At 37.5% G+C, this 26,171-nt stretch overlaps 1 protein-coding gene and 1 pseudogene across 6 annotated transcripts in view; both read right to left on the bottom strand.

The window, feature by feature from the left end:
* Positions 1 to 2,521: 2,521 nt before the first annotated feature.
* Positions 2,522 to 5,387, bottom strand: LOC100969950 (large ribosomal subunit protein uL30m-like; annotated as a pseudogene).
* BEND6 (BEN domain containing 6) overlaps positions 4,857 to 26,171 on the bottom strand; it is a 45,892-nt gene continuing 24,577 nt past the window's right edge. Inside the window, exons 3-5 of one of the 6 annotated variants that reach the window (XM_003828925.6) lie at positions 17,167 to 17,387; positions 15,121 to 15,313; positions 13,966 to 14,099 (exon numbers count right to left, since the gene is read on the bottom strand). In XM_003828925.6, coding sequence (XP_003828973.1) covers positions 13,972 to 14,099; positions 15,121 to 15,313; positions 17,167 to 17,387 — 542 coding nt within the window. In that variant the 3' untranslated portion in view covers positions 13,966 to 13,971. Of the gene's footprint in view, positions 6,437 to 13,965; positions 14,100 to 15,120; positions 15,314 to 17,166; positions 17,388 to 17,995; positions 18,147 to 20,951; positions 24,340 to 26,171 lie in introns of those variants that run through there. The other 5 variants (XM_063604923.1, XM_063604924.1, XR_010112281.1 and 2 more) reach the window with 5 other exon arrangements.

Raw genomic sequence — 26,171 nt, 5'->3', positions numbered from 1 at the left:
ACAACTATGTAACTTATAACTTTTACCTCAGAAACTCAAATTTAACTCAGTCACAACATCTATGTTAACCAGTATAGTAGTTCCTTTGCAAACTGCTGCCAATATTTCTTCTTTTGGAAATCAATGGTATATAAATAAACAAGTATAAATACACACTCATGCAGACATGAAGACAGTCAGTCAAACTGTATCAGAGGAATTGATATACACATAATACTACTTAATACTAGTGAAAAAGAGGTAAGTGCCAAAAGATAGGTTCAGATACATTGTCGCAATATTAAAGATGGGAAGAGGTGAACTTGGTTTCTCGAGTCGCCCACTTGGCCCTCTTCCAAGTTGTACTTTCCTTCTTTTCTTTCCTTTCCTTCCTGTTCTAAATAAAGCTTTTTAATAAACTTGCACTCCTGCTCTGAAACTTGCCTCAGTCTCTCCTTCTACTTTATGCCCTTCAGTTGAATTCTTTCTCCTGAGGAGGCAAAAATTGAGGTTGCTGCAGACCCCTGTGGATTCGCCGGTAGCAACTCTGAAGACTCCTGTGTATACCTGTTAAATAAATTTGGATGCTTTTTTCTACTATTGATCAATCTGCCTCATGTTAGTGATGTAACTGCCCAAAGAGTTCACCTTGCCTGCTGCCTAGACAGAGCTGATTTATCAAGACAGGGGAACTGCAATGGCCAAAGAGTACTTCACGGAGATCCTGCTGTGTGGGAGACCAGAGTTTAATTATTGTTCAAATCAGTCTCCCCGAGCATTTGGGATCAGAGTTGTTGTTTTTTTTTTTTTTTTTTTTTTTTTTTTTGCCTTTAAGCTTATTTATTTATGGGATCTGGTTTCACTGTGGGTGGCACTTCCACTTTAATGCAATGATCAAAAACATTAAGATCTATGACAGGATGGATATTGGGACAATAAGCATGGCAATGTCATTGTTGCCAAGCCAAATTTTACAAGAGGCAAAGGAAAGCAAAGGGTAACTAGAATGCAGAGGTTCTTCATCATCATCTTCAATCAGCTGTCACAGAATTTCCCACTATTGAACCTCCCTTACAATTCTTACTTCTCCCCACCCCACCAGGTATCTGAAATAGAAAAAGAAGGAAATAATTATCCCTGAGAGACTTCTGCCTCCTTCTTTTTTCTTTTCAATAGCAACTTCAACTGTTGACAGAGGTTCCTTAGGATTCAAAGAAAAATTTGAAGCTGAAAACAGAATAGTCTGTTTTTAAATAAATCTTAAAATATTTTCATTTCACACCCTTGTTCCATGAGGAAAAAATTTACATAGTGACGAATATGTTTTGTTCAGGCAGTGTGCAATAATAAAGTTTAGGCCAAATTAGATTTATAATTAGGAAACAAATGCTGGTTTGGTACTAAATTTAGGGATAAAATGAACCCATATCCACATATGTACTTATAGACACTAAAGCACAAAACAGATAATCTAGCTACCATCCAGTGTTTCTTGACTTTGGCTGAATCTCTGTTCCCCAGAACAGACTGTAAGCTCCAAAAGGTGGGGATCATATTTTGGTCAGCTTTGGATTTCTTCAACACATTGCAGTGTTCATGCAAAGAGCCACTCACAGAAATTGTTGAATTCACTCAAAAAAGAAAACAATTTTGGCTGGGTACAGTGGCTCGTGCCTGTAATCCCAGCATTTTGGGAGGCCGAGGCGGGAGGACAGCCTGAACCCAGGAGTTAGAGACCAGCTTGGACAACATAGTGAGTCCCCATCTCTATGAAAAAACTTTCAAAAATTAGCTGGGTGTGGTGGCACACTGCCTGCACTCCCAGCTACTCTGGAGGCCGAGGCAGGAGGATCACTTGAGCCCAGGAGTTTGAGGCTGCAGTGAACTGAAATCATGCCACTGCACTCCAGCTTGGGCAATAGAGCAAGACCCCATCTCAAAAACAACAACAACAATAATGCAATTTTTATAAAACAGTTAATGAGGCTTGCTAAGGTGGCAGTAGACCCAAACGTAGATGTTCAAACAATGCCATTCTTACCTGTTTTGGAGTGAAACAGTGAAAGGGAAAGGACAGAGAATTAAACCAAATTAAACTAAAATCTCCAAGTCTGTAGTAAAAAAGAACTGCAGCAGGTTTAGTCAGTGAAAATTTTTTTTTCCCCTGAGACGGAGTCTCGTCCTGTTGCCCAGGCTGGAGTGCAGTGGCACCATCTCAGCTCACGGCAACCTCCGCCTCCCGGGCTCAAGCGATCCTCCTGCCTCAGCCTCCCGAGCAGCCGGGACCACAGGCATGCGCCACCATGCCCGGCCAATTTTGTATTTTCAGTAGAGACAGGGGTTTCTCCATGTTGGTCAGGCTGGTCTCGAACTTCTGACCTCAGGTGATCCGCCCGCCTTGGCCTCCCAAAGTGCTGGGACCACAGGTGGGCCATCGCACCCAGCCTGAAAATGGTTTTTAAAACATATTTTAATGAAAACACTTTCTCACCATCTTTAAATAAAAACAATTTGCATTTTCCAATCGGAAGCTGCTAGGGCACTAGGACTCATGTGCTTTCTACTCCACAGGTTTCAGATGCCACTGCACTACTAACTCCCCAGTGCTTTTGAGGCATGTGTTAGACATGTTCTCCTCTGTTGGGAGTCCTTGTGGCAACTTCAATTCTTATCAAATGCTTAACCACTTTCAATTTTGCATTCACTGAAGGGATATTCTGGTGAACTTGAGGGATATGTGATTTTTCCAATCCAAGCATCTTTATTATATCTTTTTCCCAATATGGACGTATTTTGTACTTTTTATTCTGGTAACAATATGCAGTTTATGAGGGTTCTGTGGATCCCCACCATATTTTTCATGATCTTCAGGTGAGGCGTGAAACACTTTATCTGGAATTCTTGATCTGGTGAATTTGTGACGAATCCAATCTGTACAAATGAGACTCTACACCTTTTGTCACGGTCTGTAGTCTGCCTGGGGGCCTCTGAACTACTAAGCGCAAAGTCTCAGCCGTAAGTGTAGTGATTGCTCTCTTTAGAGGCAGCACTCGCTAAACGTTCAGACTGAACTTTTCCACCGAAGGGCGGGATCAGAGTTTTTAAGGATAATTTGGCGGGTATGGGCTCAGAAAGTGGGGAGTGCTGATTGGTCAGATTGCAGATGAAATCATAGGGGGTCAAAGTGAGTTCTTGCTGACTTCTGTTCCTGAGTGGGATTGCAGAACTGGTTGAGCCAGATTGTTGGTCTGGGTGGTGTCATCTGCTGCATCGCAATGCAGGGTCTGCAAAATATCTCAAGTACTGATCTTAGGTTTTGCAACAGTGATGTTATTCCCAGGAGGAATTTGGGGAGGTTCAGACTCTTGCAGCCAGAGGCTGCATGGCCCCTAAACCATAATTTCTAATCTTGTAGCTAATTTGTTAGTCCTACAAAAGCAGACTGGTGGCCAGGCAAGAAGAGGTTTTTTGGGAAAGGGCTATTATCAATTTTGTTTCAGAGTTTAAACTATAAATTATTTCCCAAGGTTAGTTCGGCCTATGCCCAGGAATGAACAGACAGTTTAGAGGTTAGAAGGAAGATGGGGTCAGTTAGGTCTGATCTCTTTCACTGTCATAATTTCCTCAGTTATGATTTTTGCAAAGGCAGTTTCAGTGATTTTTAGCAAATCTTTATGGGGGTCAAGAGCCCATGACATCCACAATAACTCACTGCAGCCTTGACCTCCTGGGCTCAAGTGATCCTCCCACCTCAGCTTCCCAAGTAGCTGGGACTACAGGCACAGGCCACAATGCCCAGCTAATTTTTCTTTCTTTCTTTCTTTCTTTTTTTTTTTTTTTAGTAAAGACGGTTTTGTGATGTTGCATGCCCGGCCAAGGGCTTTGCTCTTTGTTTACAGGTCCTGAAGGGCCTGGGAAGTGCAGGGCTGGTGACAGAAACCCTTTCAAATTCAGCTTAGATCAGAGAACTAGAGGAAGCAAGGATGCACAAAAAAATTTCCCAGAAAAGCCATACCTGTCAGGATCACTGGTCTCTGTGACAGCAAAGAAAGGGCCTTTGCAAGGTTTAAAGCCCAAAAGAAAACCCTGGAGTCTCCTACCATCCATGAAACTGCCTGTAAATTGCTGGTCCAGGGAAAACTATGTCATTAAACAGTAAGTGTTCAAGAAAGACTATAGTGCAGCATCAATACAAAGATTTTATAAGAAACAATTCAATAAAGCTGGAAAAATGGATAAATGCATGAAAACATTCGCAAGAAGGATGATGTCACAGAACTAGCGAGAATGCTGACCATGTCATGTATCCACCACAGGGTAAAGTTTTTAGTGAAATGATCACCTCTGTGTAGGAAAATCACAGAACACACATGTAGGAACTCGTGTTAGTAAGTGTTTTCTTTGGCATTTTGGCTGAACTACCTTTGTATTGAAAATGTATTTCTTATTCAGAGAACATAAAAATATTCTTGTATTTAAAAGTTTTTTCATCTGAGTCCATTTTTTGCTTTTCATTCTTCTGAAAGTTTCTATGTAATATGATTTGAAGTAGGAATATAACAATGTTTTCCATTTATTAGTTGTCTCAGTATCATTGAATAAACCTTCCTTTCCCTACTTATTAAAAATTCTGCTTTAACCATATTCTTAAGTATTATACATATGAATACATAATATATATATATAGGCACATACATGTATATGAATTGCTTGCTGGGCACTCTCTTCAGTTTTATTAGTTTTCTTATTTTGTAACTCATTTAGAACCAATTTACAAAGATGAATAAAAAATACATTTATTCTATTATCTATAAAGATATCAACATATTTCAAAATACATAAGAAAAGACCATACAAGTTCCAGTTGAATAATACGGTTATGTTTTGCAAAAGTAATTTTATTTACCTTTAGTAGGCAAAACTTACATTATCAAGTAGCATTTTTAATAAAGCAAATAGCATACATCTTAGTAAGATTATCCTTTCTCAATAAAAATATTAAATGTATTTACTTTCCTGGACGTTGTCTATATATCCTACATAGCATGGCTCTTTACAAGAAAAATGAGTCAGAGCTACATAGTCAAATCGTAATGGTAATGCCTTAATGGATGAGTGAAAAAGCTATCGGCCTAGAAAAAAAAATTTCCCTAATTTTTATGCATTAATAAAGAAACAAGAAAATAAGTTTTATCTTTTAAATGGGATTTATTTATGTTTACATAAAGGTAGCAAATGTTACATAAGTTGTTTCCTTAAGAACATTTATTTTGTACAATCACATTGTTATCAAGCAAGACTTATGGAAAATTTCCTGGGTCCACAACACTGAACTTTGAAACTACTGTAGCATCCTCTTTTCCAAGTTTAAACATGACTTTGTGCACTGAAGAAGTATGGCTTCGCATTGCACAGTGGTCACATGTGACAACCTGACACCAAGCGAGAAGCCTTTTGATGAAGAATGTTTTATCTTTTGTTGAGTTACAAAATGGTACTTTCATGTGTGTGATTATCAAACCCATATTTTTTTCAGTTCATTTTTCTTCTGCTACAATAAAAATAAACCAGTTAAAACTAAGCAGTATAGCAATGTAATCGACCAACTATCTATCATGTTATATCTTATATACGATGTGTTAGGTGATATTGATGCTTTATATTACACATCTGTATTTAATATACTTTGGGCAATACAAAGTTAGAACATGTCTGGTAAATAAACAAACAAAAAGATTTCCCTGAAAATTGATGCATTGTTTTAACAATCACAAAAACTTAGGTTTATTCTTCAGAAGTGTGGTGGAATTGTTTAATATTAAAATAAAACATCTTGCTGTTGTCATTTTTTTCATATTCCCATTTTATACATTTTTAGATAACAGAATAATCCTGTAATTTTATTGCTAAAACATTATTACTTGGTTAGACATGATTATCAGATTTTGGGCTGACTTTGTTGTTCCCATATTTGCCAAAATTAATTATTTCACTGTTTACTTTTGCAAGCATGTGCTTATGCTAAAGATCCAAAAACTATAATGGGAAGTCACTGGTAATAATCAACGTACAATGATTGGTTAGGACAATGACTAACCTATGGGCTGAAGTTTTGGCTGCTATGATAAGAGCTCTGACTATCCTGTTAGATTAACTGTACAGAGGGGTATTTGGGGATTGGGAAATGCTTATTTCCAAAGAAACCATATTGCATGCTTATTTGACTGGCAGAAATTCTCTGGTTTGATGCATCACTAGTACTGAGGGTGGAATCTACATGCAGATTCTTCAGCAAGCTTGTTGGTCCCTTAGGAGAGCTCAGCAATGTTACATATGTCTTACAGCCTGTCAATGCACATGTCTGTCTTTCTCACTGCCAGGAAGGCTGCAGATTCTCCAACAAAATCCAGTGCTAGATTTAGAATTGAAGGTGCTTTGTTTCAGATACCTGTAATACCTACAAAAAGCAAATTTCAAAGAAATACAAATTTATGTTAACATTCTCGTAGTATTTTAACAGTTATATGAGTTACTTGTTTTTGTATCTACTACAAATTTGTATTAAAAATACAAATTGTTGAGGGACTCTGGTTCCAAAATAGCAGTGTAGAAGCAAGCTGGCTTCACTCCCTATCACAGAAAACCAAAAACAAACATACAGTGCCAAGATTTTCACCAGCAATATCCCAGAACTCAAATAAGAGGATGAAACAGTTTCCCAGGCCACAGAGAAGTTAAAAAATAAAAATGAAAAGCTCCAAGCAGGTGGTAAGAGATTCAGGCTTCCTTATCCACAATAACCCTCTCCCCTAATATCCCCAGCATCAAGCACAAGGAAAATTTCTTCCTGACTCAGTTTCTACACTGCAAAAAGTGAGATCAAGGTGGACAGTGAGCTTCCTCATCATCTTGAGGCACCAAATCAGAGTGCCTGTTCAGCAGGACTACACTGTAAGAGGTGTGTTCCACAGGTCCCCTGAGCATGGATCCCTAGCCAGCCTTTTCACATAACCAGGATATCCTCTTTGGGACATCCCCCATTCAGGTCAGGCAGCACTCCGATTGCTGGCTAGAACTGAGGCAAACTTGGGCTTAAGGCACCAGTTAGTGCCAAAAAGGAGGCAGTGACCTAGTTGGGAAAAAAGAGAAAATCAACTGGTATATTACAAATAAGCAAACATATCCAATAAAAACCAAAACAAGTCAGACCAAAAAGACAGAAATAAATAACTAGTCTTTCAATGCAAAGTCATAGATGTAGATCCACAAGAAATAATAGCAAACAGGAAACAATGACCTCTTCATACAGACAAAGCAAGAAATCAGTGACTGACCTTAGTGAGACGGTGATATGTGAACTCTCTGACCAAGAATTCAAAATAGCAGTTTTAGGGAAACTATGTGACCTCCCAGAAAACAGAAAAACAATTCATAAATTTATCAGAGATATTTAACAAAGAGATAGGAATAATTTAAAAAATCAAACAGAAATCTTGGAATTGAAAATACATTTGCTGAACTGAAAAATTCATTAGAGGCTCTCAACAGCAGAATGGATTAAGTGGAGAAAATAACCTGTGAAATCAAAGACAGGCTTTTTGAAAATATACAGTCAGAGGAGCAAAAAGAAACAAGAATGAGAGGAATGAAGGTCACCTCCAAGATACAGACAATTAACTCAAAAGACCAAATCAAAGAATTATTATTATTCAAGAGGGAATCACACAAGAGCAAGGAGTGGAAAGTGCTTTTTAAAAAATAGTAACAGAAAACTTTCCAAAACTTGAGGAAGAGCTAAATATCCAGGTACAGGAAGGTCAGAGAACACCAAACACATTCAACTCAAATAAGACTACCCAAAAGCATGTAACAAATTCTCAAACATCAGGGACAAAGCAGGATTCTAAGAGGAGCCAGAGAAAAGAAGCAACCAACATATAAAGGAATTCAAATTCACCTGGCAATAGACTTCTCAACAGAAACCACGCAGGCCAGAAAGGAGTGAAACAACATTTTCAAAGGGCTCAAAGGAAAAAAAAAAAACTGTCATCCAAAAATACTGTATCCAGCAGAGTTATCTTTCAAATGCGAAGGATATGTAAAATCTTTCCCAGAGAAACAAAAGCTGAGAGAATTCATCACCAACAGTCTCATAAGAAATCTAAAGAGAGCTCTTTAGTCTGAAAGACAAAAATGCTAATGTGCAAGAACAAAACATCTGAAGGTATAAAACCCACTGGTAAAATTAAGTATACAAACAAACCTAAAATTATCTAAAACTGTAATTGTTGTTTACAATCCACTCATAACACCACTACAAAGCTCAAAAGACAAATGTATCAAAACAATAACATCTACAGCAACCTATTAAGAGATAGGCAATATAAAAACATGTCAATGAGACAACATAAAGTCAAAATGTGGGGTGAATGCAATTAAACCATAGACCTAAGAAACCCCTTTATAAAGTTTTTTTAAAACTTCTTTGTAATAAAAATCGTCATCTTTTAAAAACAACTTCTTATGTGTATATTTTTATAAGCTTCATAGTAACCACAATGCAAAAACCTTTAATAGATTCACTAAAAATAAAAAGCAACAAATTACAACATATTACCAGAGAAAATCATTTAACCACAAAGGAAGACAGTACAAAAGGAAGAAAGGAAGAGAGGAGTTAGAAAATATACAAGCTACAAAATAGCAGTAGTAAGTCCTGATCAATAATAACACTGAGCCTAGGCAACATAGTGAGATCCTAGCTTACTAGCTAGGTGTGGTGGCATGTGCCTATAGTCCTAGCTACTCAGAAGGCTGTGGTAGGAAGATCGCTGGAGCCCAAGAAGTTGAGGCTGCAGTGAGCCATGATCACACCACTGCCTGGACAAGAGTGAGACCTTGCCTCAAAGAAAAATAGTAACATTGAATGTAAATGGACTCAGTTTTCCAATTAAAAGGTATAGGATGGCTGAATGGCAAAGAAACAAGACCCAGCTACATGTTGCCTATGAGAAAGCCACTTCACCTATAAAGACACACATCGATTGAAAGTGAAGGTGTAGAAATAGATACGCGATGCAACTGGGAACCAAAAAAGAGCAGAAGTAGTTATATCAGGTAAAACAGGTACAAGTCAAAGACTGTAAAAAGAGACACAGGAGGTCACTTATAATAATAAGGAAGTCATTTCAGCAAGAGGCTATAATAGTTTAAAATGTCTATGCACACAACACAAGAGCTCCCAAGTATATAAAGCAAACATTAATAGATCTAAAGGGAGAGACAGACTGCAATATAATAATACTGAGGAACTTCAACACCTCACTCTCAATAATGGACAGATCCTCCAGACAGAAAATTGACAAGGAAACACTGGAGTTAAAGTACACAATAGATCACATAGGCCAAACTGATATTCACAGAATATTTCACCCAACTGTTATAAAATACACATTGTTTTCATTAACACATGGCACGTTCTCCAGAATAGGCTATATCTAGGCCACAAAACAAGTCTCAATAAATTCAAAACAGTAGAAATCACATCAAGTATTTTTTTATGACCACCATGGAATGACACTAGAAACTGATAACCTGAGGGTCTCAGAAAATGCACAAACACATGAAAATTAAATAACAAGCTCGTGAATGAACAATGAAGTAATTAAGAAAAAAAGTATAAAATTTCTTGAAACAAATGTAAATGGAGATACAACATTCCCAAATCTATACTATACAGCAAAAGCAGTACTGAGATGGAAGTTTGTAGCAATAAACACCTATATCAAAAAAGTAGAAAGACTTCAAATAAACAACCTAATGGTGTACCTCAAAGAACTAGAAAAGCAGGAACAAACGGAACCTAAACCTAGTAGAAGGAAAGAGATAATAAAGATCAGAGCCAAAAAAACAAAAAACAAACAAACAAACAAACAAACAAAAAAAGGAGATTTAAAAAATCAGATCAATGAAAGAAAAAGCTGGTGTTTTTAGAAGACAAAGAAAATCAGCAAACCATTAGCCAGACTAAGAAATAACAAAGAGAAGGCCAAATAAATAAAATGAGACATGGAAAAGGATACATAATAACTGAGACCACACAAATACAAAGACTCATTAGAGAGTATTATGAAAAACTCTTTGCCAACAAATTGGAAAACCTAGAAGAAATGGTTAAATTCCTGGACACATACAACCTAGCAAGATTGAACCATGAAGAAATAGAAAACTTCAACAAATCAATAGGGAGTAACAAGATCAAAATTATAATAAAAAGTCTTCCATCAAAGAAAAGCCCAGTACCTGATGGCTCACCCCTGAATCTACAAACATTTGAAGAGACAGTAATACCAGTTCTGCTCTAATTCTTAAAAAAAGAAAAAAAGAAAAAGAAAAAAAGAAAAATTGAAGAGGAGGAAATACTTCCAAACTCATTCTACAAAGTAGTATTTCCATGACACCAAAACCAGAGAAGGGCACAACAAAAAAACAAAACTACAGGCCAGCATCACTGATGAGCCAGATACAAAAATCTTCAACAAAATACTAGCAAACCAAATTCAACAACGATGTTTAGCAGCATCCCTGGCCTCTGACCACTGGATGCCAGAAGTACCACCAGTTTTGACAATCAAAAATATCTCCAGACATTCCTAAATACCCTGCGTTGGAGGAAGGTGGCTAAATCACACCTCCCTCTCCGCCGCCCCCCACCATTTTAGCACCACTGTATTAGATCACCTATAAGTTATAATATATGTTATGTAACATTACGCCAGAGATTATATACCCTGAGGCCGCTTTGGAAATTTCAGGAGAAGGCTGTTTGGTCACTTAGTTGGATGTTATAGAGGTGATAGCCTAATATTCTGTAAATCTTATAAATACATTTTTCTTCAATGCCTGCAAGAAAGAAGTAAAAAATGGAGACAGGCTGGAAAAAAATCAAGCTCTTGCATGTGAGAGCTACAGGCAACTTTAGGGCAGCCACAGGAATAAGAAAGAATATATGAAAAAAAGGGAGGAATTTAGGCCTTACCCTCACAGACCTGAGCCATAGCTGGGAAATTGTTACCCTTTTAAATCTAAGCCACCAGTGACAACCTGCGCTCAGGACTGAGTGGAGGGCACGGTCTACCACAGGGACCATGCTAGAAAAGTAAGTTTTTCAAAGAATATTTTTGGTGGCAGGGCAGGGCCATAGGCTCCTGTGAGTTAAATGACTGAGAACAGAAAAATATAACAGTATTCCACTAGATGGTGCTATATCTGATTAATTTATCAAGCATGTCCAAATTAGGTCTTACCTGACCCTGTCTTTTCCAGCATATTTTCCTCAGTCCTTTTTGCAATAATTTGAATTCGACCATACTTAAAATGAAAGATATTTGCAAATTTAAAAAATTCCATTCTAGCTAATCTCCATTACTGATTCAAAATACATGCATTTCCAGTCTAAACAACTTGGCACTATTAAGTCAGGCTCAGGTCCAAAAGGCACAAAGTTCATAGCAAAATGTCTGTTCCTTGTTTCAATTTTAATTAATGCCATAGCTAGCGGATTTAATAACACTTCTATTGTTAAGTACAAGCAAAACTGATATAAAAATCTCTTAACTTTCACTTCTTTAACATTCTGCTGGCTGATATAGTCAGAGATGAGTTTTGTGCCTGTCCTTGGAAGTCAGAAATATTAAAAAAACAACAACAACAAGAGTTTAGGATATCAAAATGCTTTACAGACCTCTGAAATATAACAGTGTGCCCCAAAAATAGCCACTTGACTTGGAGGTCTGGTAACATACCATTTAGAAAAGGAAATTGCCGGTCACGGTGGCCCACGCCTGTAATCCCAGCACTTTGGGAGGCCGAGGTGGGCAGATCACTTGAAGTCAGGAGTTCGAGACCAGCCTGGCCAACATGGTGAAACCCCCGTCTCTACTAAAAATACACAAATTAGCTGTGTGTGGTGGCGCGGGCCTGTAGTCCCAGCTGCTCGGGAGGCTGAGGCGGGAGGATTGCTTGAACCCAGGAGGTGGAGGTTGTAGTGAGCAGAGATCGCGCCACTGCACTACAGCCTGGGCTACAAAGCAAGACTCCGTTTCAAAAATGAAAAATAAAAAAGAAAAGACAAGGAACTTAGTTACTGGGTGGAGTGCTTTCTGACATTTGAGGAGTTCAAGGTGGAAGGATTGCTTGAGCTCATGAGTTCAAAACCAGCCTGGGCAACAAAGTGAGAACACTGTTTCAAAAAAAAAAAAAAATAGAGAACTTGGTCATTATACATCAAGGTAACTGGGTGGGTAACCTCATGTCAAAATGGGAAGTACTAAGGGCATATTTAAGCAATTACCTAATAATTGAAAAGTTGTGAGGTCACAATCTACTGAAATTTATAATCACTTGGAGAAAAAAGATACAGGTAACCTTATCTTTTATAACTTCTTTTTTTGGAAACAAGGTCTCACTCTGTCCCCCAGGCTGGAGTGCAGTGGCAACATCACAGCTCACTGTAGCCTCCACCTCGCTATCCTCCCACCTCAGGCTCCTGGGTTACTGGGACTACAGGTGTGCACTACCACGCTGGGCTAATTTTTTTTCTTCCGTATTTTATAAAGATGGGGTCTTGCCATGTTGGCCAGGCTGGTCTCGAACTCCTGGGCTCAAGTATCTGTCTGCCTCAGCCTCCCAAACCATTGGGACTACAGGCGTGAGCCACCATGCCCAGCCATGTTCTCTAACTTTTAAAGTCAGTCTAACAGTATGTGTGAGCCAAGGGAAAGAATTTCACTGCAGTTGTTACAAGTAATAGTTTTTTGATTTGTTTATGTTTTTGTTTCAGGAAGACAGACATTGTTGACTCTCGGCAGAGCTGGTCTTAGTTGTGTAGCAAAATAGATAAGGGACTCTTGGGGGAGGATGGGAGTGGTAGTCAGTAACATGTAGGGCGTTTGGGGCAGGGGATTACTGCATTACATTCAGCTCCACATCTCATTTAAAACATGGTCAGAAGAAATGAAGTCAAGTAAAATGGTCTCGAAAGTGGCTGGTATTAGGCAGAAGACAGGCAAAGTACAAGTCAAAGATAGAAATGGAAGGAAAATGGAAAGAAAAAAGGAATATCTGTGGTGGGCCTTACCCTCATGTGTTACCCACATGCCTGTATTAATCAATGAAAATTTTAACACGTCATACACATGGTTTCACGTGTTTTCCATCAAAATAGTTGAGAGAGAGGAGGGGTAAGTAAAAGTGAGCTAGCCAGGATAGTGGGTGGCAAAATTCCACTTCACAGTTTTGCCTGGGTCAAGGCCTGACTAGAAAGTCTATTTAGTTTAGAACTCTCACTAAAAAATTATTCTTTTTCTTAGTATAGGACATGCATCTTGGTAAAAATCCTTATTAAACAATAACAACTAATTTAAAAATTTAAAGACCATGCGAAGCAACATGTAGGATGGTGGAGAAGAACGCTGCACACTTCAGCCAATAGTTTGCACAACTGTCAGACCACTGTTAGAGCTAGCTGTAAGTTCAGTCTCATCGATGTACTTCAGATTTCCCAAGGGTCTAAATCTCCTCTGTCCTAGAGAGAAATACTTCTTAAATTGTCATGTGTCCTTCCTTTGGCTCCTTTCTATCCCCACCAAGTTAACAGGATTCTGTGCAAAAATTTCCTCAGTAAAACACATTTGGAAAACACTACATACTATATCTCTTTCTTAGAGATTTCTGGTGCACATGAGCATGTTAAAAGGGCATCAAAATATCTGAGAGGTTCTGAGGAAGAAAAACTGAACCCAGCATTTTCCAATTCAAACCCTGCTCCCAGTTCTCCCCTTTTGCCACCAGGAATACCTATTAGCTTTTCATGGGTCACTAGTATTTTCTAGTAGAGTGATTGGAAAATGCTATTCCAATAAAATAAAAGTATTATGACATTTTCTTGCCACATTGAAAGGACTGAAGATTTAAAAGACTTACCAAAAGGATCTATTTAATATCCTGAGAGTTAAGATTTTTGCTTAAATTTGGCTTCTTGGTACAGTTGTTTAGCTTTTGCCCTATCATTCTCCTAATTGAAACATCATCCGTATTGGGAAATAATTGTTTTGTTACTCCTGTAAAAAACCAATAGCGACACATGAGAAACTTCATGAGTCCTTTGCATCTTAGGGTATGAACTGAGGTAAAACATCAAGTATTCTACATTATAATTTTTTTTCCATTTTACAAAAGTAGCCCAAACACCCATGAGCTATTTAAACAGATGAATATATAGGCAGGTTTTTCTAAGTAAAGCAAGAGATATCAGAAGGTCTATATTATCAACTGAGATCCTATGGTAGTGATTAACTTTAATCCTCCTACTTGCTTTAAACTCTAAGTCCTCTTGCTCTGAAATGTTAGGAATGTATTTTTATCCATTTCCAACATTAATTGAAACAACTAAACTCTGACTGATCTTTTTCTGTATCTGTCTGCCTCAGCCTCCCAAACCATTGGGATTACAGGCATGAGCCACCACGCCCAGCCATGTTCTCTAACTTTTAAAGTCAGTCTAACAGCATGTGTGAGCCAAGGGAAAGAATTTCACTGCAGTTGTTACAAGTAGCAGTTTTTTGTTTCAGGAAGACAGACATTGTTGTATGTTAAGAAATGACATATATAGAGCTGGGATTCAGAGAATCCTTACATTTGTCAGATGTTGCCAAAAAATTAATTGGATAATCTAGATTATATTTAAGGAGATTCATTAATTTAAAAACCATAAATAGGATGGTCAAATTAGCCTTTATCTTTCTGGAATGAAAGATAAGACATATAACAAAAGCAAGGAAGAAATTGTTATTGAAATTTTACTTTAAAAGATTGTGAAAATTTACATTTCCAAAGCTATCAATTGTATGAATTGAAACTTTTTGGTGATATAAAACTTAGTTTCATTTTAATAACCATTGTTAATGTAAAGTTTTTCTATAAAATTTCCCATATTTAATGAGAGCTTTAGACTATCCTAAGATTTTTCTTTCCCAGAAAAATAAACTTTAAAAAATAAAAGGACCATGAAAGACTATCTTGACCTTGAGTGGTAACATGATTTAAAATTCATACGACAATATAACGCAATCATATTATCACCTATGATTTCTTGGACTTCATTCTGATTCATAGCTGGTTTTACAGCTTTGTCCCTTGAAGTAGAGGATTTTGCACCTGTCAGGCTGTGAGTGGCCATGTATTCATTTGTGTAAAGTACTTGCATTAAATCATTAATAAACTTCTGAGGCTTGCTCTTGTTACAACGGGCAATCTGCCATTTTTCAATCTGGAACTAAAAAGATAAGAAAGAGTTGAAGTTGGAAAAAGAAAGTGCTGTATGGAGAAATATGTTACTAATTGAGTTAAGGCATAAAAGAAAACAATGTCAACATTTTTTAAGGTAAGATATTATATATATTTTAATATATATTTTACATTTTAATTTAATATATATTTTACATGTCAGGGATTAGATTTAAATGTTATCTTTGTGATACTCTTCAATATTTATGAGGTATTTGTTATAGGGTGTATACAAATTCTTGTCATGTAAACTGGATTTGGTCCTTTCAGGCTTAGTCCCATACTCAGTGCTTCATCGTAAATGTAGTAGGCAGAATAATGGCCCTCTGAAAGGTCACATCCTAATCCCTGAAACCTATAACACGTTGCCTCACAGGGCAAAAACAATTCTGTAGATGTGATTAAAGTTAAGTACCTTGAGATGGGAGATTATCCTGGATTACCTAGGTGGGCCCAATTTAATCACATGAGTTCTTAAAAGCAGAAGAAGGAAGCAGAAGGGCAGATCAGGAAAAAGAGACAGAAGAGGGAGGGAAGATCTGAAGTGTGAGAGGGACTTCATTTGCTGTTGCTGGCTTTGAAGATGGCCGAAGTGGGCTGTGAACCAAGGAATGTGATTGCTTCTAGAAGTAGGAATGGCCTTCAGTTTACAACCAGCAAGAAAATGGGGAATTCAGTTTTACAACCACAAGAAAATGAATTCTACCACAGCCTGGATGAGCAGGAAACAGATTCTGCCCTAGAGCTTTCAGAAAGAAATGCACCTGCTAACACCTTGACTTCAGTCTAGTGAGACCTGTACCAGACTTCTGATCTATAGAACTCTAAGATAATAAATTTGGGTCATTTGAAATCACTAAATTTGTGATAATGTGTTATATAGCAATAGGTAACTGATACACTAAGATTCAAATATTTTGAATGTCAGATTGTTAGTTAATATTTATCATTTTTGATGGTATACTTACTGAGGCTACCTGATTCTAACAAAACTCCTGTCTTTTTAGCATCTGTGTCTTGATTAAGTACAAAAACAGAAAAAGAATTGTGTTCAGCCAGCATGCTGAGGCTGAAATTTACCTCTCAATGATATAAAATTGTATAACCCTGAATGCATAGGTATCCTTCTGTCACTGGTATAAGAATTTTAAAGTTTAATAACTTTATCTTTGTACCCAATTTGCTTTAATTTTCTAAACTGGGTATTTGTTTTACAAATATTAGTTTTTATTATAAAAGGACAACAGTTTTATGCCTTTGGTTCTCAGATTGATCTTGACTTCCTCAGAGAAGACTTTCTTGTCCCTCCTAAGTCAAGCCCTGCCTTCCCTTTCCTCAGGCTAGGTCAAGCGCCTTATGCCTCTTCTTCTTTTTTTTTTTTTTTTTCAGACGGAGTCTCACTCTGTCGCCCAGGCTGGAGTGCAGTGGCGCTATCTCAATCTCGGCTCACTGCAAGCTCCACCTCCTGGGTTCATGCCATTCTCCTGCCTCAGCCTCCCAAGTAGCTGGGACTACAGGTGCCCGTCATCACGCCCGGTTAATTTTTTTTTTTTTGTATTTTTAGTAGAGAGGGGATTTCACTGTGTTAGCCAGGATGGTCTCGATCTGACCTCATGATCTGCCCGCCTCAGCCTCCCAAAGTGCTGGGATTACAGGGGTGAGCCACCACACCTGGCCACCTTATGCCTCTTCTTTGTGGTACTTAAGAATTGTAATATTCCTATTGAATAAAACTATTTTATCCAATAGTTATCTGATAAAACAATGATCATTTTCCACCCTTATTTAAATTTTTTATTTAAGCATATTCCAAAGAACAACAAGGCGGGTATTACAACTGACCTGTTTCTCATCAGTCTGATGCTCTTCCTCAGGCTTTAAGGAAACTGGTGAACTGGAGTTAGAATTAGAATTACTGCATGTTGAGGCAAATGAATCTGGCGAGGAGTTGTTTGTTGCTCTCCAGAGGGTGGATGCAGATGTAGACATGCTTCCCCCACCCTTAAGCAGAGCCTCGGCCATACCAACCAATTCTTCAAACTGGGTGACTGCTTGTGGTAACACTAAAATGGCAAGAAAAAGTACACTTTACAAATACCATTGATAATAGGTGCATATGTACATATTTTTTTGTTGAGTGTATGTGCATAGAAATATGCAGAACAAACTGTTAACATTTGCTATCTTTGGAAAATAAACACGGCAGGAAAGGTGTTTGGAACATATTTACTTTTATTATTAAATAATTTAGTAATTGCTTAATAATAATAAAGCAATTAAAAACATTTGGTCATTGCAGTTAAATGTATATGCACTACTTTGTAACTAAAAAGAATGTTTTAAAAGTTGATTCTTTTTTTTCTAGTTGCTAGGGGTTTTATTTGAAGGTGTTGAGTTGAATCTCTTGTTTGGAGCTATTACTGATTCTATTATCAATCACCTTCTAGAAGCTCACATTAGGCCTGTTTATGTGCCAAGATAAAACTAGCCATTTCTCAAAGATGAAAATAAATTTTCTATGACCTTCGTGTATGGTTTACAAGGGAGTCAAATTTCATCAAATTATTAAAAATGCACTGCCACAATTAAACCTGTGTTGTGATATATTAAAGATGAATTTTGGTAATCAATGGAATATTTTCTTTGTTCCTTTTTTCAAATGGAAACTTACACATTCAAAGTTTTCATGCCTCCATGTAAAATGGTCTTCTCTGTTGTTATATCTAGTTTGTTTCCTAAGGACAAATAACATGTTGTTGGAGTTGGAAGAGATCTTGAACCTTGTCTAATTCAGTTCCTCACTATATGGTTGAGGGCACAGCCTGCTGGAGAGGTGAAAAAACTCTGAAACTTTTTTTGTACTTTTCTTAAGCATATTATTGAGCTACAATTTTAGAATAATTAATGATGTGCAAATCGGTATATCTGGTACTATATTAAAGGAAAATCTACTAAAGAAGAAAATCTTATTTTCTGTTCTTTCAAAAACATTTATTAAGCACCTCTCATGTACCAGACACTTATTCCATCAGTAATTACTTATTGAGCATTTAATAATATTAAACATTTATCTAGTTTATTTTTTCTCTGTGCTAGGCACTATTCTGAGATCTTAACTGACGTTCTTTCATCCAATACTCATTGCAACTCTCTGAGATAGGTATTATCTTTACCTGTCATTTCCAGATGAAGTCAATTAGGCAAGAAGAAGTAAAGTAATTTGTCCAGAGTCAAACACAGTTAGTGAAGAGAAGAGCCAAGATTCAAATTCAGATTGGCTGCCTCCCAAGTCCATGTTACACAGAGTCTCAGTATTTGCCAACCACTACGCTAGGTGTGAGGGATAAAACTGGGAGCAAAACCAGATGTGATCCATGTCGTTTTGGAGCTTACAGTCTGAGGGGTGAAGGGGAGACTTATTTACAAACCAGGCTGTGTAGCAAGAATTTTGCCCTGCTCAAAGAATGATCTGGCCTTTGTCCCAGTTCCTGGGAAGTAACTGTTAAATCCTTGGAATTTCTTGACTGACAGGAGTATCTTCGCCACTCATGATGAGCTCCTGGGACCATGCCTGATAGTTTATGCTAATGAGCTGACTCACGGTGGGGCCAAGTCATGCAATAGCCTTAGGGTGGCAGCTGGCCACAGCTTGAAATCCAGAAAGACCAACCATATGATTTAGAGACTGAGTTCAACCACATGTGCAGTCAATCAACCGATCAATCATGCCTACATTATGAAGCTCCAATAAAAAGTTTGGACAGTAGAGCTCTGGTGAGCTTCCTGGATAGACAATACTTTATGTGTATTGTCACATATAGATGCTATGGGCATAAGGCATCCTGAGACAACCAAAGCCTCATGTATGTGGAAACCTCCCAGACTCTGCCCTCTTTCTTAGGCTGATTCTAATTTGTATCCTTTCCTTGTAACAAATATTCTGTGAGTTTTTCTATTATAGCAAATTATTGAATATGAGGGTGGTTTTGGGAAACTCCTGAACGTGTAGTTGGTGTCAGAAGTATTAGGCACTCTTGGCAGTATGGAGGACACTGCCCTTAACTTTGCAGTTTGGTTTACTTGAGGTATATGCAAAAAATAAAAAATCACAATTCTTAAACGCCACAAAGAAGAAGCATCAGGTGCTTGACCCAGGATGGGGAATGGGAGGGCTTGACTTGGGTGGGGCAAGCAGGGCTTCTCTGAGGAAGTCAAGATTCATCTGACAACTTAAGGCTGAGCAGGGATTAAATTGCGGTAGAGAATGAGGGGGTCGTTAGAGGCACAGGAATAGCACCTTCTTCATATGAGGAACTGAATGAAGGCCAAATCTAGAATGTAAGAAGAAAAAGGGAATTTGGTATGAAGTGGGACTACAAGAATATTTACTATTTTTTTCAAATTATGTTTGTACATGTTCATTGGCATACATCATTCTTGTCATTTCTGCCTGTGTATCTCTATTTTTATTAATGTATTTTCTTTTACATAATTAGAACCATGCTGTATACATTGCATTGTATCATGGCTCTTTTTTTTCCAATTAAAATGGTAAGGTGAATATTTTGCCTGTTTTATTAAATCTTCTTGGAAAATATGAGTTTTTAAGGCCTAATTTACATACAATTAAAGGCAAAACCTTACATGAAGTCTAAGCAGAAATTACATAGGTAAAGGGGATGAGTTTGACAAATGGGTGCACTCATTTAAAACACACCTAATCAAGATATAGAACATTTCCATCCTCCCAGAATGTTCCTTTACATCCTGTCTAAATCAATCCTTGGACTTACCACAGAGGCAACCACTAATCTGACTTCTTTAGCTGTAGATAAATTTTACTTGTTCTAGAATTCCATATAAATTAACTCAAACAGTATATTCTCCTGTTTTTGTCTCTTTTTCTCTGCATAATATTTTAAGACATTCATGTTGTGTGTACCATAATTCATTCCTTTTTATTGCTAACATTTCATTACTTTATAATTAATGTATCCATTCACCTGTCGATGGGCTATTTTCCCTAATATCCAATATATTCATGCTCTGTAACTTATTTATTTATTTACTTATTTTGAGACAGAGTCTCATTCTGCCAGCCAGGCTGGAGTGCAGTGGCATGATCTCGGTTCACTGCAATCTCCGCCTCCCAGGTTCAAGCGATCCTTTGGCCTCAGCCTCCCAAGTAGCTGGGACTACAGGTGTGCACTACCATGCCAGCTAATTTTTGTATTTTTAGTAGAAATGGGCTTTCACCATGTTGGCCAGGCTGGTCTTGAACTCCCCACCTCACGTGATCTGCCCACCTCGGCCTCCCAATGTGCTGGGATTACAGGCGTGAGCCACCATGTCCGGTCCTGTAACTTCTTTAAATGCTCCTTTTCTCACTTGGAAATTAGGTTGCTTCCAATGTTTCTTTTTCTTTTCTTTCTTTCTTTCTTTTTCTTTTCTTTTCTTTTTTCTTTTTTTTTTTTTTTTGAGACAGGGCCCTGCTGTTAACCAGGCTGGAGTAGAGTGGCATGATCACAGCTTACTACAGCCTTGACTTCCCGGGCTCAAACAATCCTCCCACCGCAGTCTCCCAAGTAGCTGGGTCTACGGGCGTGCACCACTGTGCCCGGCTAATATTTTTATTTTTTGTAGAAATGGAGTCTCCCTATGTTGCCCAGGCTGGTCTTGAACTCCTGGGCTCAAGTGATCCTCCCAAAGCACTGGGATTACAGTGGGGAGCCACTTTGCTAGGCCCAATTTTTCTTTATTACAAACAAAGCTTTGATAAACCTTCTTGCATCTACATTTTCATATGCACCTCTGATCATGTCAATGCTATAAATTCCTGAGAGCATAATAGCATTAAGAGGTATAAATGCTTTTGAGATTCAATTCATATTGCTGAATTGCTCTCTAGAAAGATTTTTCCAATTTACACTCCCACTAGCAATACAAGAAATTGGCCATTTCACTGTGCCACCAACAACTGGTGTTAATCAGTAACAACAATCTCCATTTTTTTTGATAGGTTATAATCTTAGTACATTTTAAATTACAATTATTTAAGTACTGTGAAGTTAAATATAATTTGTTTATTGATTATTAGAATTTCTTCTATCAATTATCTATTGGAACATGGGATATTGGTACTTTTTCTATTTTATAAGAACTTAAATGGTTTTTGTAAAGTGGTTACAAGAGTGCCTAGCACATTATAAGCAGAACGTATTAGCTTTATTATTAACTCCCTTATATATTAAGCATTTTAATCTTTTATTTTTCTTGAGTTGCAAATATTTTTCTCAAAGTGTTTATCTTTTAATTTTATAACATTTTAAACACACATAATTTAAATTTTCATTTTAGTTGAAAGTAGCAGTCTTTTCTTACTATATTATCCATTTATTTTATACTTACTCATTCATCACTCAGATCAGTTAAATATTCACCAACAATTTTGTAGAATTTAAATATCTTTTCATAAGTAGGCTGTTTTCCTGGATATATTTTTTAAACTTTTAATGGAAAATTTTAAACAGAAACAAAAATAGCAAATTCTCCCATTTCAATTCATGGCAAGTCTCAATCCACTTATACCCTGATCCCCTTTATCCCCCAAATTATTTGATGCAAAGCACAGGCATCATCTCATTTTTATCTGTAAATATTTCTGTAGGCATCTCTAAAAGGTGTATTTAAAATTATAACTGTTAACACCACTACTGCAGCCAGAAATAGTTAACAATAGTTTTTTAATATCGTTAAAAAAAACCTTAGTCAATGTTCAAATTTCTCTGATGGTCTTATTTTTTAAGTTTGTTCAAATCAAGATCCAGTAAGGACTATACATTACAACTGGTTGCTGTCTCTTCCATATAAACTATAGGTTTCCTCTCCCTTCCTAGTTTTTTCCCTTGCAATTTATTAATTGTAGAAACTGGGTCATTTGTCCTGGAGAATTTCCTACAGTCGGATTTTGCTGTGATTGCACCTTTAGGTGGTATTTGACATATTCTCCTGTTCCCAATTTGATGTAGATTGGTAGTTAGATCTGAAGGGTTGATCGGATTCAGGTACTGTTTTAACTTCCATCAGGTGGTATTTAATGCCTGGTTAGCTTTTTTGTGATCTTAGCAGCTACAGATGGTCACTGCATAGATTCATTATGTCACAATGGCTTGCAAAATAGTGATATTCTAATTATTTTCTTCTTCATTTATTAGCTGGAGTTCTACAAAGGGAAAGTTCCTCTTATCAACTGTTTGGTTACCCAGAAGTCCATTTCATATAGTAATGGCAGGATACATGCTTGATTTTGGTTTGTATCTGCCAATTTTCAAAATTATGAGTTGGTTGTTTTCAGATGACCATTACGTTTTCTTCTTTTTTGAATACCACTGTGAACTCATGCATTAAACATATATCAATACAATATGTGTCTATCTATTGTGGTTGTCATTCTTATTGATGCTCAAACTGTCCCATCTTTGGCTTGTGGGAAGCTTTTCTAGTTGACACATCTGCATGGTCTAACTTCCTTGCTTTCTGATATGACAAGATGTTCCTGTATATTTCCTGCTCAAGCTTCTTCACAAGTCTCATTTTGTATATTTTGTATGCAAGACATGGAATCAGCCATTTATCCAAGGAGTCATCGTTCCCTTTAATGGTTAATGATATTACAAGGGCACATCTAATTGCTAGGAGTGCTCTTGGCTATTGAGTTCCTGTTTCTAGGACTACTCAGGGAACCATATTAGAAAATACTTTTTTAAAATTTGATTTTATTTAATATTTTAATTATACATTTTCATAGGGCAAATAATGATGTTTTGATACATATAATGTATAAAGGTCAGATCAGGGTAATTAGCATATCTATTACTGCAAACATTTATCATTTTTTTATGTTGGGAACATTCAAAATCCTCCTTCTAGCTACTTGAAAATATATACTATTGTTAACTATAGTAATCCCACAGGGGTATTGAACATTAGAACTTACTCTTCCCATCTAGCTGTAATTTTGTATCCTTTAATAAATCTCTCCCTACCTTTCCCTTCCCCCTGCCCTTTCCAGCCTCTTGTATCCTCTGTTCTACTTTTTACTTCTACGAGATTAACCTTTTTCTTTTTAGCTTCCGTATACAAATGAGAACATGCAGTGTTTAACTTTCTATTCCTGGCTTATTTCACTTAACATAATGATCATCCCTGTTGCCAAAAATGACAGGATTTCATTCTGTTTTATGGATGAATAATATTTCATTGTGTATATATGCCACATTTTCTTTATCTATTCATCTGTTGTTGGACACTTAAGTTGATTCCCTATGTTATCTATTGTGAACGATGCTGTCTCCATAGTGGCTGCACTGGTTTACATTCATACCCACAGTGTATTAGAGTTCGCTTTTCTCCACATCTTCACTAGAATTTGTTTTGTTTTTGTCTTTTTGATAATAGCCATACTTCCTGGGGTGAGATGTTACCTCACTGTGGTTTTGATACGCATTTCCCTGGTGATCAGTGATGTTGAGCATTTTTTTCATATACCTGTTGGCCATTTGTATGTCTTATTGAGAAATATCTGTTCAGATCATTTGCCTATTTTTTTTTTCTTTTTTCTTTTTTTAAGAGATGGTGTCTGTATCTGTCACCCAGGCTGCAGAGAAGTTGTGGCAGGCCAATTCTCCCTGACAATCACACAGACAGGCCTGCATGACAGTCACACAGACAGGTCTGCATAGCACTCCAGTTACACAGACAGATTTCCACAGCACTGCCTTGACATTGAGCAAATAGTTAAACCTAGGGAAATCAGTGCCCAGACATCAAAGCTAGAAATGAAACATGATCAGTAGCAGCCTTGCATGGGCTTCTGCCCAACCTGGAGCAAGCCAAAATAATAGAGACAGTCTTTGATTCCTAGCGCCAGGACCCGTATCTGAGATGAGTCAAGGTAACAGAGGCAGCTGTTTGAACACATTCATTGGAGACTCTAAGGCAGCTCTCTGGACCAAGCTGTAAAGGAGATAAGATAGAAATAATCACTCCGGTACCACAGTAGACAGGTCTTGAAGGTACTGGGGCCCTTTTAATCAGACTTAGCAAGCATTTTTGTCTCTGACCTTCTAGTTGAAACAAAATTAGTTACCAGCAGACTTAGGCCAATGCTATACTGCACGAAGGCACATAACCCCAACCTATATAAGTACTAAGAAAATTGCAACACTTTGAGTTGGTCTGGTGGAATTATCTCTGGCCGTCTCCTTGTATCTGGTTATAGCAATAAATTCCCTTCTTTCTTAGTTTGTCTGCTTCCTGTTATTGGGCCTCCAGAAAACACAGCTGGACCCAGCTTGGTTCTGGGAACAAAGTGGCATGATCACAGCGCACTGTAAACTTCCCAAACTCCTGGACCCAAGCTATCTTCCCGCCTCAGCCTCCCGAGTAGCTGGGATTACAGGCATAAGACACCATACCCAGCTCATTAAAAAAAAATTTTTGTTTTTTGTAGAGATAGGGTCTTGCTATGTTGCCCATGCTGGTCTCATACTCCTTGCCTCAAGTGATCCTCTAGTCTTGGCCATTTTTAAATCAGATTGTTTGTTTATTTTTGCTTTTGTTGCCTGTGCTTTTAAGGTCCTATTCACAAAATCTTTTCCAGACCAATGTCCTGGAGTGTTTCCCCTATGTTTTCTTCTAGTAGTTTCATTGTTTGGGGTCTTAAATTTAGGTCTTTGATTCATTTCAAATTGATTTTTGCATAGGACGAGAGGTGGGGGTCTAGTTTCATTCTGCAAATAATTATCCAATTTTCCCAGCATGATTTTTTTTTTTTAATTTGAGACATGGTCTCACTCCATCTTCTAGGCTGGAGTGCAGTGGTGTGATCACAGCTCACTGGAGCCTCAACTTTCTGGACTCAAGGAACCCTCCCACCCAGCCTCCTGAGTAGTTGAGACCACAGGTGCGTGCCACCACACCAGGCTCATTTTAACAGTTTTTGTAGAGATGGGTCTCCCCGTGTTGCCCAGGGTGGTCTCGAACTCCTAGGCTCAAGTGATTTTCCCACCTCGGCCCCCCAAAGTGTTAGGATTACAAGTGTAAGTCACCGTGCCTGGCTCCAGCACCATTTATTAAAGAGACTATTATTTCCCCAGTGAATGTTCTTGGTGTTTTGTCAAAAATCAATTGATTATCGGTATGTGGATTAGTTTCTGAGTTCTCTATTCTGTCCTATTGGTCTAATGTGTCTGTTTTTAAGCCAATACCATGCAGCTTTGGCTATTACAGCTTTGTAGTATATTTGAGTGATACATCCAGCTTTGTTCTTTTTGCTCAGAATTGCTTGGCTATTCAGGGTCTTTCATGAATCCATACAAATTATAAAAAATGTTTTTTCTATTTCTGTGAAAAATGTCATTGGTATTTTGATAGGAATTGCATTCAATCTGTACATTGCTTTGGGTAAACTATAACTTTTTAAAGACAAAATTTATTATGTGTTCAAACCAGTACTTCCCATTCAAAATCAGAACATGGAGTTTTAATTTAGACTGTATAGTTATGTTCTTTGTGAGCCACCTAGTGTGAAGTGAGAAGGTAGCTTGGAATATCAATTTTCCCAACACGTTGTTGAGTAATTCATCCTTTTCCTGATTGACTTGCAGGACTCACTACATGACTACATAGTTTGCAGGGTCCAATACAAACTAAAAATTCAGGGCTCATTGTTCAAAACATCTAAAGAATTTTAAGATGGTGACAGCAGAGCCTTTAATCAGTATGTGGGCCCTTCTAAGAGCAGGGCCTTGTGTAACTGCACGTCACACATCTACGAAGCTGGCCAT

This window comes from Pan paniscus, chromosome 5 (genome assembly GCF_029289425.2).
Source record: "Pan paniscus chromosome 5, NHGRI_mPanPan1-v2.0_pri, whole genome shotgun sequence".
Taxonomy (NCBI): Eukaryota; Metazoa; Chordata; class Mammalia; order Primates; family Hominidae; genus Pan; species Pan paniscus.
The sequence above is the reverse complement of the archived record's forward strand: the minus strand, read 5'-3'. Positions and strand labels throughout refer to the sequence as shown.